The 16,725-nt window shown below is 35.6% G+C and overlaps 1 protein-coding gene across 4 annotated transcripts in view; it reads left to right on the top strand.

The window, feature by feature from the left end:
- The window catches only part of clec16a (C-type lectin domain containing 16A), a 98,369-nt gene that overhangs the window by 34,118 nt on the left and 47,526 nt on the right, over window positions 1–16,725 (top strand). For all 4 annotated transcript variants that reach the window (XM_067381865.1, XM_067381864.1, XM_067381863.1 and 1 more), the window contains exons 12-18: window positions 364–464; window positions 2,636–2,755; window positions 6,340–6,449; window positions 7,425–7,469; window positions 12,710–12,760; window positions 13,411–13,539; window positions 15,147–15,267. In XM_067381865.1, coding sequence (XP_067237966.1) covers window positions 364–464; window positions 2,636–2,755; window positions 6,340–6,449; window positions 7,425–7,469; window positions 12,710–12,760; window positions 13,411–13,539; window positions 15,147–15,267 — 677 coding nt within the window. The remainder of the gene's footprint in view (window positions 1–363; window positions 465–2,635; window positions 2,756–6,339; window positions 6,450–7,424; window positions 7,470–12,709; window positions 12,761–13,410; window positions 13,540–15,146; window positions 15,268–16,725) is intronic.

Here is a 16,725-nt window from a genome sequence, read left to right as displayed (position 1 = left end):
TTCAAAAGCAATATTTATGCGTTTATCTAAACCAGACGATTAAAGAGCTACAAGGCATGCCTGTGAAAAAGCAATATTCTGCATGGACATGACTTGGTACTTAAGAAGAAACATTTACACCTGTGAAGACATTTAGTCTGGAATGGATATGAGTGCTCCTCAAAGCCAGACTAATTTCGACATGATTAATAAACAATGGCTTGTCTATTTAAATGCCTTTCACATTTGCAACACACAAACAAAGCAGTATGTCTTTACAAATTGTGCATTGCGTATTGTACACATTGTTCTGTTGTGCAAACTTCTGCATGATTTCAATCGGACACAATGAAAGAACAGCTGTTATCTTGGTTGTTGTTCTAGGCCCTTCCTGGACATGTTCTATAATGCACTGGACTGTGAGAAAGAGGATTACCAGGCTTTGTTTGTGCTTTGTCTCCTGTATGCTGTGTCTCACAGTAAAGGTATGATCTGTCTTTTCAGCAATAACAATCTCAAGCAAAGCATGCAAATAAACTGATAGATGCAAAAGAGACTATTACAGACAAGAATATAAGAATTTGTTAGCATTATTGATATGTACTGTCTGTCTGTGTGTGTGTGTGTGTGTGTGTGTGTGTGTGTGTGTGTGTGTGTGTGTGTGTGTGTATTTATATATAATGTATTAAAGCAATGAATACTTTTATTCTGTAAGAACACATGAAATTGATCAAAAGTAACAGTAAAGACATTTATAATGTTACAAAGATTTCTTTTTCAAATAAATGCTTTTCTTTTGAACATTCTATTCATCAAAAAATAATTTAATATAATTAACTTGTCGGTTTCCACAAAAATGATACATTTTATATTAATCAGAATACATTAATATTAATGTATTGTAGTGTTGTCAAAAGTACCGACTTCGGTGCCTAGTCGGTAATGAAATTTAAAAAATGTGACGCTTTGAGCGCTGTTGAGTGGATTCGTAAACATCTCTGATTGGCCATTGTTTTCACGGCTCACCGGATATGTCTGTGATAGGCTTCAATGATCAATGCTGTAAAAACGTTGTAAATAGTCATCAATTAATCTCTTCACTAAGCGCTTACACAGATACACACGGGAGCATTTGAAAGCAGGCGTCTATCGCGGTTTGGTCCACTGTTAGACGCCTGCTTTCAATTGCTTGCGCTCCCACTTTCAAAACGCTTTCAAATTCAAACACTTCCGTGTGCTTTCAAATGCTCCCATGCGTTGATCATTGTAGCCAATCACAGGCATATCCGATGAGCGCGTCAACACAATGGCCAATCATAGATGTTTATGAATCCGCTCAACAGTGCTCAAAGCGTCACGGTACTTTTGACAACACTAATATATTGTATTAATAATATTACTTAAAGGTGCCCTAGATTCAAAAATTTAAATTACCTTTGCATAGTTAAATAACAAGAGTTCAGTACATGGAAATGACATACAGTGAGTCTCAAACACCATTGTTTCCTCCTTCTTATATAAATCTCATTTGTTTAAAAGACCTCTGAAGAACAGGCGAATCTCAACATAACACCGACTGTTACGTAACATTCGGGTGTACGCCCCCAATATTTGCATATGCCAGCCCATGTTCAAGCATTAGACAAGGGCAGGCAGTATTAACGTCTAATCATCAGACTAGGTAAGCAAGCAAGGAAAATAGCGAAAAATGGCAGATGGAGGAATAATAACTGACATGATCCATGATAACATGATATTTTTAGTGATATTTGTGAATTGTCTTTCTAAATGTTTCGTTAGCATGTTGCTAATGTACTGTTAAATGTGGTTAAAGTTACCATCGTTTCTTACTGTATTCACAGAGACAAGAGCCGTCACTATTTTCATTTTTAAACACTTGCAGTCTGTATAATGAATAAACACAACTTCATTCTTTATAAATCTCTCCAACAGTGTGTAATGTTAGCTTTAGCCACGGAGCACTATCAAACTCGTTCAGAATCAAATGTAAACATCCAAATAAATTCTGTACTCACATGACCCGAAGCATGCATGCAGCATACATGACGAACATCTTGTAAAGATCCATTTGAGGGTTATATTAGCTGTGTGAACTTTGTAAATGCGCTGTATTATAGAGTCACAAGCTCGATGGGCAGGGAGCACAAAATTTAAAGGGCCAGCAGCCCCTGAATCAGTGCATAGTTAATGATGCCCCAAAATAAATGAATAAAAAAGAATCTATGGGGTATTTTGAGCTGAAACTTCACAGACACATTCAGGGGACACCTTAGACTTATATTACATCTTGTAAAAAAACTTCGATGGCACCTTTAATATAACTGATTTTGACGTTATGAGAAAACACCAAATCAGCATATACATATGTAAAAAAAAATAAAAAATACACAGCATATACAAATAATACGTATTAAATATATATTAACCTATATACATATATTAAATATATATTAAAAAATGTATGTTAAAATGTATCCATTCCTTATATATATATGCTTACAAATTATGTTTACTTGCTTAATATGTAATACGTATGTAATTGCACGATTTTAGATAGTTTTATAGTGCCAAGAACATGCTCCAACTTTCTGCTCTTATTTCTTGTTTGTTTATGTGTGCATGTGGGTACGTGCAGGTATAAACCCAGAGCTCTTAGAGAGGATCCAGCTGCCTGTGCCAAATCAAGAGAGGAGCTCTTACAGTCAGGTGCTGGTGGAGAGAGTGATCCGAATCATGAGCCAGGCTGCTCAGCCAGGTACTTGAAGAGAGACACACACACACACACACACACACACACAGTCACACAGTCACATCATCCACGTCTCACATGCACATTCTCACTCTATTGTACATTATGTGACTGATTCCAAATATAATCCTTCACTTGCTTGGACATGCTCATTAAATACTACACTCTGCAGATTCCATCGTTGTGCCTGAACTTGACTGTGTAGATCAAAGCATTCACTGTTTACTGTAGACTGATAATTCAATCCATTGCTTGTGCAACATTTTATGTACACACATCTTAAGCAAAACTTCTTTTGCATGTCTTGTGAAGTAAATATCCACTGTGGGTTTAATGCATCAAACTTATTTGTTATTCAAACGAAAGTGATTAAAGGCTATATGAAATCAAAATGGACTTTCTCTTTTGATACTTAATAAATGTATCTGGTTTTAACCCCTTAGTATTCCTGTAAAATTAGCCTAAAACGCCTAAAAAAAAAAAAAAGGTATGCCCGAAGTAAATTGCATGTTGTTCTTGAACCACTTGGAGTATATGCATGGTTTTGGTCTCTTTTGAAAGGTATCTGTACAGCAGACGGTACAGTAGAACACTAACAGGATGTTTCATCAATGCAAGTTATTCTTGACAAATGTTAATTTTGGTATCATTTATATACTATTATGGTATTTATTAATATTTTTAATTAGGTTTTATTTATATATTTTCACTTTTTGATTTAATTTTATTTAATGTATCTATTTAACTGTTTGTTACCAAGTCATTTTAGTAACTTATTAATTTTACTTATAAATTGTAGATACTTTTTTTATTTCAGTTAGTTCCCAAAGCAACATTTCTAATTTTTCGTTCAAGGTTAGGTTTTCATTCATCTAATATTTATATTTTATTTAATTTATTTAAATTAATGGAAATTATTTTTAATAGTTTTAGATTTAACAATAAATAACACTGCTCTGAAATGACTTTTCTGATTATGTAACCAAGGCCACGGACAAGGAAAATAATATGAACCAATTATTTTTAAGTTTTTTCACAGAAGAGGACTATGGGGCAAACAATAATAAAAAAAAAAACAACAAAAAATATCTGAGATTAAATTCATAATAATGCGAGATTAAACTTTGAGAAAAAAAGTCAAAATACAATGTTGAGAATAAAATCATTAAATTTCGAGAATAAAGTCTAAATAAAATGTCTAGAATAAACATGCATTCGATCAGTGTCATATTCATTGCATACTGATCCTAGAGAACATGACAGAGTTGGATCACTTATTCAAGCTAGGCCTATATTTTAGGCTTTCTTTCAATAGAGCTCCGGAGGTTGATGTCACGCAATCTGAACTCCGCCATTTTGGCAGGCCATCAGCAGAGCGCTAGAGCGGCTGTAGCATTGGTATCGATAGTGGTCGAACAATTATTTAAAACCAGACATGTTTAGACCTTACAAACCTTACAATTTCAACATGGTGGACAGCTGCTAGGAAATCATTGTATCATATTCCTAAGGATCCCAGTAGACGACTAAAATGGTTCACTGCAATAAAACGTGTTAACAAACACAACAAAACAAGAGATGGTTGTATTTTTTTTTTTTTTTGTCTTTAATCTCAGCATTCCTATAAGTCTTGTATAAGGGTTTTTATGTTTAATAGTAACCCTAAAATGATATGAAAGAGTTTAAAATGTGTTATATAAATGGGCTATATAAGAATTTTTATTATAACGTAACGTTACACATTATTCCAACGGTCACAATTGTGGCCGAACATAAAAAAAAAAATTACACACATAGTGATTACACACATAAAAATGTCAAAAAATAATTATTGCTTATTTCAAGGGGCAACTAATGACACTTCATTTGGATATTTTCATGTCTGGGAAAATTTGAGGGATTAAATGGGTTATGATTTCATGACATTTATGATGTCTACTGTACTCATGGTGATATAGCTATGCTGGATACCTACAAACAAGGACAGCTAGGGCCGATTACGTTACCTAACAACACAGTTGACTGACTTACCCTTTCAATGACGATGAAGCAGGTTTTAGCCGGCAGACTCCAAAGTTGAATATTCATCACAAAATTAGAAATTAAAGAGTTTCCGGAGTAGGACGAGGGAAAGTTGATGAGGTAGTTGTACATATACATAATATCAGGATACTGCAGGTCAGAAAAGCTATCTGCTCCTTTATCGATACACGTTAAAAGCACCCCAGGGGCATTATAAGGATCTGTTATGTTTTAATATGTACATGTCTATGTTTTTTTTAACTAAAGTGCGCAGTGAACTCTGTTGCCTTGAAACTGATGCTCATTTCATATTCGCTCCCGGCTGTCCCTGCCTGCCAGCATGGTGGTGTAAACAGAATGGGTCATGTGACTACTGGAGCTCTATACCAAAGAAATACAGCTTTAGCTAATTATAACTGAATAATAAGTGGCATATGAACTTTAAAGAGAATTTGCACACGGCTGGGTCTTTTTAGAAGAAAAAAACTGTACAATTTGCTTGTCATAGGCCTACTTGCAAGAAAACGACATTCTAAAATGCTTAATGTGAAAAACGCTTATTAAATGATCAAATTCTGTATATACCTTATTAATAAACCATACTATGTGCAGGTAAGCATAATAACTTCACCCTAGGCTGGACGAGTGTGTATAGACAATTATCTTTATTATATTTGATAAAGTCTGTGCCTATGCAGAGAGATAATATAGATTGTCCTTTCTGTTTCCGTTTGCACATTTACAATTAAGCACACCGACGCCACTTTTTTCATTCTTGAAGTGAACTTTTTTTTGCCTGTATGGTGATTAGAATCACTGTTTTGCACTGCCGCCTTGAAGTATCAGTTATTTGAATGCCGTTTCGTCTGATGCACATTTCTTTAGCTACACACTCTTGACCACAACCTTGAGTAACTCAAAAAGCAACTGATTTCCTCTAACGGTTGATCTCTTTTACCTTTTGTGAAGGGGATTTGTAGCCAGTTTCTCCTTTCGGGGCTCCTGTAATTGTTGTGACATTTGAATGTTGACTTGCTTCACATTCACATTACATTTGCTTGCATGATGCTAAATTGGTTTTTCGGAAAGCCTATCATTGGTACTTGGCTATACTTAGGATTAATTTGTAGAACTGATTGAGTCCACATTAGACACATGATGAGTTGTTGTCCTCATGTTGTATGATTCATGCTCTGACTTTGTGCTTTTGACATTTCCATCCAGTGTCATTTTTGACACTAGCATGACAAGAAGCAGCTAAACTCCTCTCTTCCTAAAATCCACAGATTTTCTCTTTCATTTGCACCACGTTTGTTTGCCAACACAGTTGTTTAGCTGTTTCTGTGGTTACACATGTCACATCTGAGCTATTCTAATGCCCCACACTTCCTTTTTTAAGTCATGTTTGCTAAATTTTCTCCTCTGGAGATGGTCAGAAGTTAATTACGTAATATGAAGTGCCATGTGTTTGGTCTGCTTTTATAATGGCACTTTGATTTAGTTTTAATTGCAGCTAATGGGTCTGATTTACTTCATCACAACATAGTGTGTGTGTGTGTGTATTTCAGATGGGAAGGTGCGTCTTGCCACCCTGGAGTTAAGCTGTCTGCTTCTGAAACAGTCTGTGCTGTCTGGCTCTCAATGCATTATAAAGGACATCCATTTGGCCTGTTTGGAGGTAGGCATCTTAACACAGAACATCTCTCACTTTCCACCCACTTCAATTTACTATTATGTCAAGTTTTTGCAGCACATGGTGCGTAATAGATTCACCAAATGGGAAGCATAGCAAAAAAAAGAATATGATGATAAAAATAATTATAAAAATAATGATCAGAGAATCAAATGTATTATCTGTGCCAAATAATGAATAATTAATTTGTATAAATTAATATATTTATCTAATTTACTCCCATAAATGCAAGTGATATTTTCAGTCCAACTATTTATCTAGCTGTAGAAAAAAAATAGAAATTATTCTTGTAAAAATTCTTGCAAATAGTTGATATCTCAGGCTTCAACATTTTACATCCAACTTTATTCTAAATGGATAATGGTGAATCCATTACCATAGCAGTTAGTTCATGGATCTTCCCTTACAGAGTTTGAACCTGTGACCAGAGCCTAGAGGTATAAGATGGGTAAATTAAATCTTCATATGTATATGACACACAAAAAAAAGTTAGTCTAATTAGTCTAACTTGGTTTTATTGCCAAATGCACAACAACATGGCATTTTGGAGACCGCTTTAGCAGTGGATATATGTGTTCCTTATGGACTGCTTTGTCATTGTTGATAAAGACTGAGGAAATTTATGCATTTATCTTTCACAATAATTGAAAAGGATGTCTTTTGAAATCCATAGTCAAAATAATTTGTCATGCTAATTTGCTTATCAACCTCTGCAAACAAGATTATTCAAGACGGGAATTATGATTCCACCATATTTCTAATTAATCAGTTAATTCCCAACACATTAGATATACACACTTAGGTTTTTCCCAGTAAATTTTTTTTTTTTTTACATTGCATAACAGTTTGTTTCATTCTTATTTTGAAAGCAGACAGATTTACAGGAAGTATGATATTTTACTTGTATTATATTGTGTAACTCAGTCACCCCATTACTATGATGATGTTTTCTTTTTTTAGGGTGCCCGTGAAGAGAGTCTTCACCTTCTAAGGCAGTTTTATAAGGCAAGATGCTCTTGTATTTTATTTCAGATCTAACAGAAGTCACTTAATTACTGGAACCCAGATAGTTAAAGGCAACAGACTTTCATGCTAATAATTCTTGTAATTATCCCCTAGTCATCCCTCTTGCATTTGATTTCCTTTAAAGTCTGAGGAAGGATTAAGTTCAGACAGCTCATCCTAAAGACTTTGCTGTTTTGATATTCAGGAAAATCCCAACAGCTTCATGTTGAAACATGTCAGCACTATTGGTGGTTTATTCACACTGAGACATTTCTGTGAAAATGAGCTACTTTTAAACAGAATAGAGTACCCGGATTCCTGCATAATTACAAAGTACACTAGTAAGTTTAGCTTTTGTTTTGGCCACTCTGCCATTTGTCACAACAGTCATAGACATGTTTTACAGCTAATACTGCAGTCTGCAGCACTTTTTTTCCCACCTTTTTATTTTCCCCTAAGTCATTTTCACTTGTGAAATTTGAGTGGTATGGCGTGATACGGTTTAACGTACAAGAGAACAGCAGACAGTTTTGCTTTCACATTTCAAAGAAAGATCCCTTTCAGAATGCATTATGCAGGCTGCACATTCCAACCGTCATCCTCCAAAATGTGTATTATGAGTGAGTGTGAATGTACTTAAATAATCAGTACTGAATGTTCTGTTCTGGGATTATGGAGAGTCCTGGGAGAGCCTGTGTTTTGGTATCTCATCTGTGTTTCTTGCGTGCGTTCATAATGAATCAGTGTGTTCCAGCACTTCCAAGAATCTTGGCAAACACGTACAGTAGCAGTCGGGAGTTTGAACACACCCCCTGTTTTTTTTTTTTTTTTTAGTTCTATTGTCCACACTACAGCATAATAGTGAGGTCATACCTATAAAATAACAGAAGTGAAAGCATGAAAATTATCCAGTGACCATAAATGACTTGTACTGTATATGTACTGTAAAAGAGTCTGACTGTTGTGAATAATTTAACTCATGATCATTTTTGTTACGTGCTTAAAGATGTTAACTGGAATGAACACAACATTTAGGTAAGATCCAGCAGTTGCAGTGTGAGGGAGAACAAACCAGACAACAAGGGATGCAGAAATAACCCGATGTTTATTGACAAGGGGAGAATTTGGACAATACAAGAAAAACGAGGGTGTCGCCAAACAAAAGAAATAATCATAACAAAACCCATTAACTAGCGCCCACGCCCCTAAACTAACTACCAAAAATAAAATGTAGAAACAAAACCGGAAACTTCAGCATATAGGAAGCCCTAACTAAACTTTACTACATAAATAACCAAACTACAATGGAGGCGAACACCCATACACACTAATTAACAGAAGGTACTAGCTACCAGTTCGAGCCGTTACGCACTACGGAATTAACAGTCATCAGTAAGGTTGAGATTAACACGGAGTAGGGCTGTGCATAACAAAGCGATCATTATTTGGATGATTGCTGGTTTTCCATCCAATAAGATCAACCTAAATAACTCGATAGATAGATAACAAAAGAGAGGGAAGGAAAAAACAAAAAATAAAATACAAAAACATACGTGGAACATAACAAATTTCTTTTTAAGTCCGTATCTGTATTCTGGTCTTTTATCATCTTTCTCATCGTGTCCCACCCTTTATCCTATCCCTTGGGGCTTTTCATGGAACTGAGCGTTCACACTGATTCATGTTTACAGTTGATCTCCTCACAGTACCAGGGGGTATTCCAGAAAGCAAGGTTATTTTACCTTCAAACACACACTGAACTCTTGGTTGATTAACTCAAATCTTGCTTACTCAAGGTACATGCTGGTTCCTAAAATGCATCCGGTGTAAGTTCAGCCAAACCCAGAGTATGTTCACAGTTAACACACAAGAAATTTTTAACAGATCGACTAATTTAAATAGTCACCATGGAAATAGACACTAAGAAAAAGCCTGCCATACTAGGTCTGGACGATTATGACCTAAAATCAAAACCTTGATTAATTGAACATTTTACCTCGATTATGATTAATGAACGATTATTTTGTTTGTGTTTTTTCCCTTGTTAGTTCACTTACAAGGTTTGTACTGTAAATATGATTGACTATTAAAGGTGGGATATTTTTTCCTATTGAAAGAGTGATCTGACATAACAGCTCACTATCAGCAGTTATTTTATCTATGGTTCGTAACATTTCTTACAGATTTCTGCTCGTTGTAAATCCGATAAAGATAAATTAGCACAGTACCAGTACATAATGAGAGCGATTGCGTGTGAAAGTCATACTGTCTCTCTATTAATTGTGAAGCTGTGGTTTATAAATAGTTACTTCAAAAGTAGAAAAATATATGCTATAATAACTTTTTAGTTTCTAAGCTACTTAAGTGATAAATCACAGGACAGCGCTGACAACTAGTTTCTGCTACTCTCAGTGCGTGATGTAATGCAGCTGCGCGAGCACGGTAGCTCAATATAATAATACACATCTGATCATCTAATCGCTTGAATGTGCGCGCCGTCTCAGTGTGTGTTGACTCGCCATTCACCTCTGTTGATTCCATGCCACTCACTGGATGGGTTGGAGTCATGTGGCTACATACGCGGTAGTATGTTTTTAAGTGGGAAGTATTAACAGGATTTAAAAAAAAAAACGAAATAACCGACATGGGAAAATTACTTCGGTTAGAGGTTCTGAGTTTCGGTTTCGATTACTTTTTGATTAATCGTCCAGCCCTAGCCGTACTACTTCTTTCTTCTTCTTTTGCACCTGTTTGGTGGTTGTGCAATCATTTTTCAATCTTTATGTTTAATCATCTTTAAATCACTGTGAAAAAGAACTATATTGTTTGTTTGCTCTGGTCACGTCGCAGGAAAACACATTTTTGGGTTGTAGCACTGACCCTTTAAACAAAATAAATCTGTGTTTGCAAAAATAACATGGCTGTAAAAGTTTATTTTTTATAGGTATTTTGCTTCCACATTACTTGAAAGTTGTTATATGGGTTTTTTATTATATAATGATATTAGAATCAAATAAACATTACCTTGTTTTAATAGTGCTTTATATATCGATATAACTATATAATATATAATATTGTATGCAAACTGTCATGCCCACTGGAGCCTCACCAATAACACCTCTGAAGTAAACAAACCCTGGAACAGAACATGTAAGTGCTGAGAGTAAGCTGCTATGGTTGTTTACATACCATAAAAGTTACCTCCGTTTTTTAACCGAAAGTTGAGGTTATCTGCGTACTTATCCTTAAACATACTCGGGTTTGTCATATAACCTGCTTTCTGGAATACCTAGCAAGTCAGATGGTGACACAAGTCAAATAATAACATTTAAGTCAAAGTTCGTTCTTTTCTTAGAGACGGAAATACCTTTGCAACGATATACTGTTAACGAACATCCAGACGCCGCCCACGCTGCTGAGAGTGCTGTTTAGATGAATATGTAAATATGTCCTGCAATCTTTCCTCTCAATAACAAAATAAACACACAATTAAAAATGACAGTGGTGAGAAAACAGCTGTTAAGGAAGCAACATAGGTATGTCAATATATTTGATATAGGTATGTCAGTATATTTGAGCAAGCTCTGCAATTCAACGGCATCATGTCAACAAATGAGGTCATTAAAATTACACTGTTATGTTTGAAACTATAGACTAGATAGAGTTGGCTATGTTAGACTATAATTTGAATTGACCCCTTCTTTTTGCATGACACATTGACATTACAGTACAGAATAGCCCTTTGGCATTATCCTGAACATTGTACAAGCATTAATTTCATGAGAGTATCTCAGGGGTGCGCGTAACTGTCACATCCTTTGGATTTCTTCACATAAAAATCAGTCTACAGGCCTTCAAAAGCAACCTAAGATGTCAAGGAAGGTCTTGTTTTTTTTTAAGTTTCATTAGAAGCTGATCACACATTGGCAGCACATTAAAATTCTTACATATAGCCTCTTTAAAATGTAATTTATTCCTGTGATGGCAAAACTGAGTTTTCAGCAGTCATTACTCCAGTCTTCAGTGTCACATGATCCTTCAGAAATCATTCTAATATGCTGATTTGGTTCTCAAATATTAATATTATCAATGTTGAAAACAGTTGTGTTGCCTAATATTTTTGTGGAAGTGTTGATAAATATGCACATTATATACTGTATATATATTTATGTACATAATAAGTATATATAATCTATTCTGCAGATCTCTGCCATAATAGTAGCTGTTAATAATCATGGTGGTCATTACATATAACTGTAGAAAACATCAGATATAGTATCATTAAAGGTCCCGTTTCTTCGTGATCCCATGTTTCAAACTTTAGTTAGTGTGCAATGTTGTTGTTAGAGTATAAATAAAATCTGTAAAATTTTAAGGCTCAAAGTTCAATGCCAAGCGAGATAATTTATTTAACAGAAGTCGCCTACATCGAACGGACAGTTTGGACTACATCCCTCTACTTCCTTCTTTAATGACGTCACTAAAACAGTTTTTTGACTAACCTCCGCCCACAGGAATACACAAAAAAAGGGGGTGTGGTCTTGTTGCGCTCCCACGGAGAAGAGCAAGAGTTGCGTTTGTAGAGTGTGTTTGTCGCCATGTCGTCGAAACGCTGTTATTTTCATCCCGCAGTCCAATCACCTTTGTTTGGCCTTCCCAGGGACGCTGTACTTAGAGATCAATGGTTACAATTCATGTTTAACTCGGTTCCCGAAAATTATAATCCACATGTAAAACTATGTGCAGCACATTTTGCTGAGGACAGCTTCCTCAATCTCAATCAGTTTAATGCCGGATTCGCACAAAGATTATTCTTGAAAGATGGAGCAGTTCCCTCTTTGTCTGGAGAAGGCGTTGTTTTTTGGACCACAACTGGTAAGCTAAGCTGCTGTCGAATCACAGCACAGGAACCGCTGGCACAATCAGAACTAGTTACGTATTTCTGAAGGAGGGACTTCATAGAACAAGGAATTCATCAGCCCGTTTTTATGACAGTGGAAACAGCGGTATACAGATAAGTAAATTATGTGAAAAATACTGTGTTTTTTACACGCGAAACATGAACACATGTTATATTGCACACTATAAACACAATCAAAGCTTCAAAAAAACATGAAAAACGGGACCTTTAATGTTGAAAAGAGTTGTGCAGCTTAACATTTCTGTTTTTTACTGACCGCAATCATAAACTTGTTTTCTTTTATGGTAATTTTTTCCCACTAATGTTCCTCTTCCCTCAGGGGGAGGAGATCTTCCTGGATATGTTTGAGGATGAGTACAGGAGCATGATGGTAAGCCGCATTACTGAACACATAGTCTTATTTGCAACTTCACTCTTGTTGTCTGTCATAACCTGATGATACAGCAACACATCCTGCTTCTGAGGTGAGAGGAAACCTTTATCTATCTGACATTTACTGGATAAGGAGTGGCTAATACAACCCTACATTTATACTGCTTCCTCTTACAAAACATTATTTTCCTGGTTTTTCCTGGTTCCTTTAAGAAAAAGAATTAGCTCACCTAAAATGAAGATATTGTAATTTACTCATGCTCATTTCTCCCTTCCATGGAACACAGAAGAATAAACTAAAATAATAATAAACTATAATAAAGGAATAAACTTCCTGCAGTTAAAATAGCTAAGATATTCTTTAAAAATTCACCTTTTGTTTTTCCATAGAAAAAAAGATAGTTATACAGGTTTGCAATGTTGATTATTTAAACATGAAGTTGCATGTTGATTTTAAATGTGGTGAAAAATAACTGTCATGTTTACACTGAACTAACACACACACAAAAAACAGGGTGTTTGTCCAGCAAAACTAAACAACCACTCGAATTTGGTGTTGGTTTGTGTATGTTGGCCTAGTATCAACTAGCCCATTGAGTGATTAATGTTTTTGCTCTTTTTCTTTGTGTATGTGTTCTCTGTGAGTAGAATAAGCCCCTAAACGTGGAGTATCTTATGATGGATGCATCCATTTTACTTCCTCCCACTGGCACCCCCCTTACCGGCATTGACTTTGTGAAGCGATTGCCCTGTGGAGATGTCGAGAGGACACGCAGGGTCAGTGATGAACTCATAATACTCATGCTGAAAGGTCTGAGATTGAAATACATGGGTGGGTTTCGTGGCCTTTTGTCAAACATTTTGGCTTCATCCCGAAACTCCACAAACCTTTTCTCAAAATCCATGAAAACATGTGTTTCTTGGCCAGTGTTTGCACCATTTGTCTTCTGGGAAACATTCCAGAGCATTTTGGAAATGGATTTTATGTGTTTTAGAAAAATAACAATGCCAGGCTTTCTGCAGGATTGGTAATGCAGAGAATTGAATAAATTTGGTAGACATTCACTGTCTGAATGGTAAACAGCTAATTTTGAACACTCATATGTGTGTTTGGAAATGCAGCTGTGCACATGATTGACTGAGGCACTTCTTGGTTTAACATGACCACAAATGAGGCCTCAAGAAACTTTTGAAATGGTTGAAAGTAATAAATAACAAAGCTGCTTCTCAGTAAAACCCTACAGCACTGAATCAGTACTAATAATATATTTATTAATCCTTCAGTTAAGACTATAGCAGCAATTTAAGTACTGTTATTTTACAAAAACTTTAGAAAAGCTCTGTTTACTTAAATGAAGAACATGTTTTACTGTCTACATTTTTTCTGTAATATTTAAGTTTCTACATAATGCAGTGTGTTCAATATTATATACGTTTTTTAAAGTTTCACAAAGAGTTGTAAAATTCCACAGGTATCGGTACTGAAACTATCTGATATCATGATATCATCACTTTAGGTAGTGTCAAAGTTAAACAGTTGACATTTGGATATGGATGTGTTTTTTGTTTGAGATACGTTCTGATACTGATCATGATTTTTTTTTTTTTTTCATTAATTATTTAAGAAATAAGAGGCATCCACTGCATTTTAATTATGATTCAAACAAAGATTCTACACACATGTAGCATGAGCAGTTGTTTTGATTTAAGCTAGATTATATAATTTCAAGATTTAAAGCGAAAAACAGAATGGTCTGATTTTAGCTTAAAATTAAGCTACATAAAACATAGACCTACCTGCACAAATGAAGAACAGCAGACAGAGTGAATGAAAATGCAAATTCACTCTCTGACAGGCGCTTATGAAACCGCAGCGATATATGGATTCCTTTTTTACTTCTTTATACATAGCAGCTCTGTGCTTATAAATGCTACTTTAATTAGCATTATACAGAGATAAGAGAAAAAGAAAATGCCATAGAATCTTTTCTGAAGACAGTCCGTTCCTTTCAGAGAATCATTCATATAAACCTCACCCCCAATTTCATATTTCTATTTTTCTTCCAATATTTTGAGCTTCGTGAGTAGTGAGCTTGCTGTGCCTTGTACAGCTTTTTCTCTCCTCTTTTCATCCATCTTCCACATGTCCCACCTCTGGCCTGCGCTAAATTCCTGTTTACGCAGTTTGCATGCAAGTTCAGAACAGAGATCGGCTAATATAAAACTAAAAACCGGCCAGTTGCTAATCGTGTGTTTGGGGTAAAAACCGTCGGGTAGGAGTGATGGCCGGCTGGCCGGTGTATCTCTCTAAAATTATTGATGCTGCTCTTTCATGATTAATTAATTGCTATAGCAGCTTTATTTGTTTTTGTGTTTCCCTGCAGGCTATCCGTGTGTTCTTCATGCTGCGCTCGCTGTCCCTACAACTGCAGGGTGAACCAGAAACTCAACTTCCTCTCACACGACCGGAGGATCTCATCAAAACTGATGACGTGCTTGACCTCAGTAAGGCCTTTAAAATCACATAAATTTGATGCTGCTCTGTACAAATGTGTTGGTTTTGCAAATGGAATGTTTTCAATTTTCAGAGCTCAGCTGTAAGGATGTTTTTTCTGATTATTCAGATTTTTATTGCTCTGCCAAATTGTTTTTTTTAACTTGCGTAACAACAAAAAAATTATTTAATGACAGTTAAATTTTAAGTTCTAGCAGTATATTTTTATATGTGCCTGAAAATATAATTTTTAATTAAATTATAATTTTATAATATATTTTAATTAAATTTATAGTTAAATGTTACATTTTCTTATATAATACACACAGTCATGTGAAAAAGTTAGGACAACCTATTGATGGTTTTCCATATCAGGACATGATAAAAAAAATTAAAAATCATCTGGTCCTTGGCAGGTATTAAAATTTGGAAAATAAAACCTCAGATGAACAACAACACTTGACATATAATACTGTGTCATTTATTTAACAAAAACTAGGCCAAAATGAAAAAGCCATGGGTGACAAACTAAGGACACCCTTAATGTTTCCTTAGGAATTAAGAGGGTAAGAAGCAGTCCGGCGCTGCTAGTCAAATGCCTTTGATTAATCGATCATCAGCATGTGTAAGTGTGTCTAAGTGTGATCACCTCTATAAAAGTTCTGGCAGTTTGCTGGTCTGTAGCCTTCAGGTGTGTGTTAACAATGCCAAGGAGGAAAGACATCAGCAATGATCTTAGAGAGCCATTGTTGCTGCCATCAATCTGGGAAGGGTTATATGGCCATTTCCAAACAGTTTGAAGTTCATTATTTTACAGTGAGGAACATTATTCACAAGTAGAAGACATTCAAGATAGACACCAACTTCCCAGGAGCGGACGTCCCAGCAAATTCACCCCGAGATCAAACTGTGTAATGCTCAGAGAAATTGCAGACAACCCAAGAACTACACCTCAGACCCCACAGGCCTCAGTTAACATGTTAAATGATATAATGTTTGTTAATGTTGATATAATGTGTGTCAGTACAATTAGAAAAAGACGGGACAAGTTTGGCATGTTTGGAAAGGTTTCCAGGAGAAAGCCTCTTGTCTCTAAAAATAACATGGCAGCACAGCTTAGGATTGCAAAGTTGCATCTGAACAAACAACAAGACTTCTGGAACAAAGTCCTTTGGACAGATGAGATCAAAGTTGAGATGTTTGGCCATAATACACAGTGCCAAGTTTTGTGAAAACTAAGCACAGCATTATCAGAACAAACACCTCATACCAAAAGTCTAGCATGCTGAACCTGGGAACCTTGCAGTCATTGAGTCTGTATACCAAAGTATTCTAGAGTCAAATATGAGGCCATCCGCCTGATAGCTAAGGCTTGGCCAAAATTGGATCATGCAACTGGACAGTGATCTGAAGATCACCAGCAAATCTACAAAAAAATGGCTGAAAAATAGTTGCTGCAATGGCTTCAA

This window comes from Chanodichthys erythropterus, chromosome 3 (assembly GCF_024489055.1).
Source record: "Chanodichthys erythropterus isolate Z2021 chromosome 3, ASM2448905v1, whole genome shotgun sequence".
Lineage (NCBI taxonomy): Eukaryota > Metazoa > Chordata > Actinopteri > Cypriniformes > Xenocyprididae > Chanodichthys > Chanodichthys erythropterus.
The sequence above is the reverse complement of the archived record's forward strand: the minus strand, read 5'-3'. Positions and strand labels throughout refer to the sequence as shown.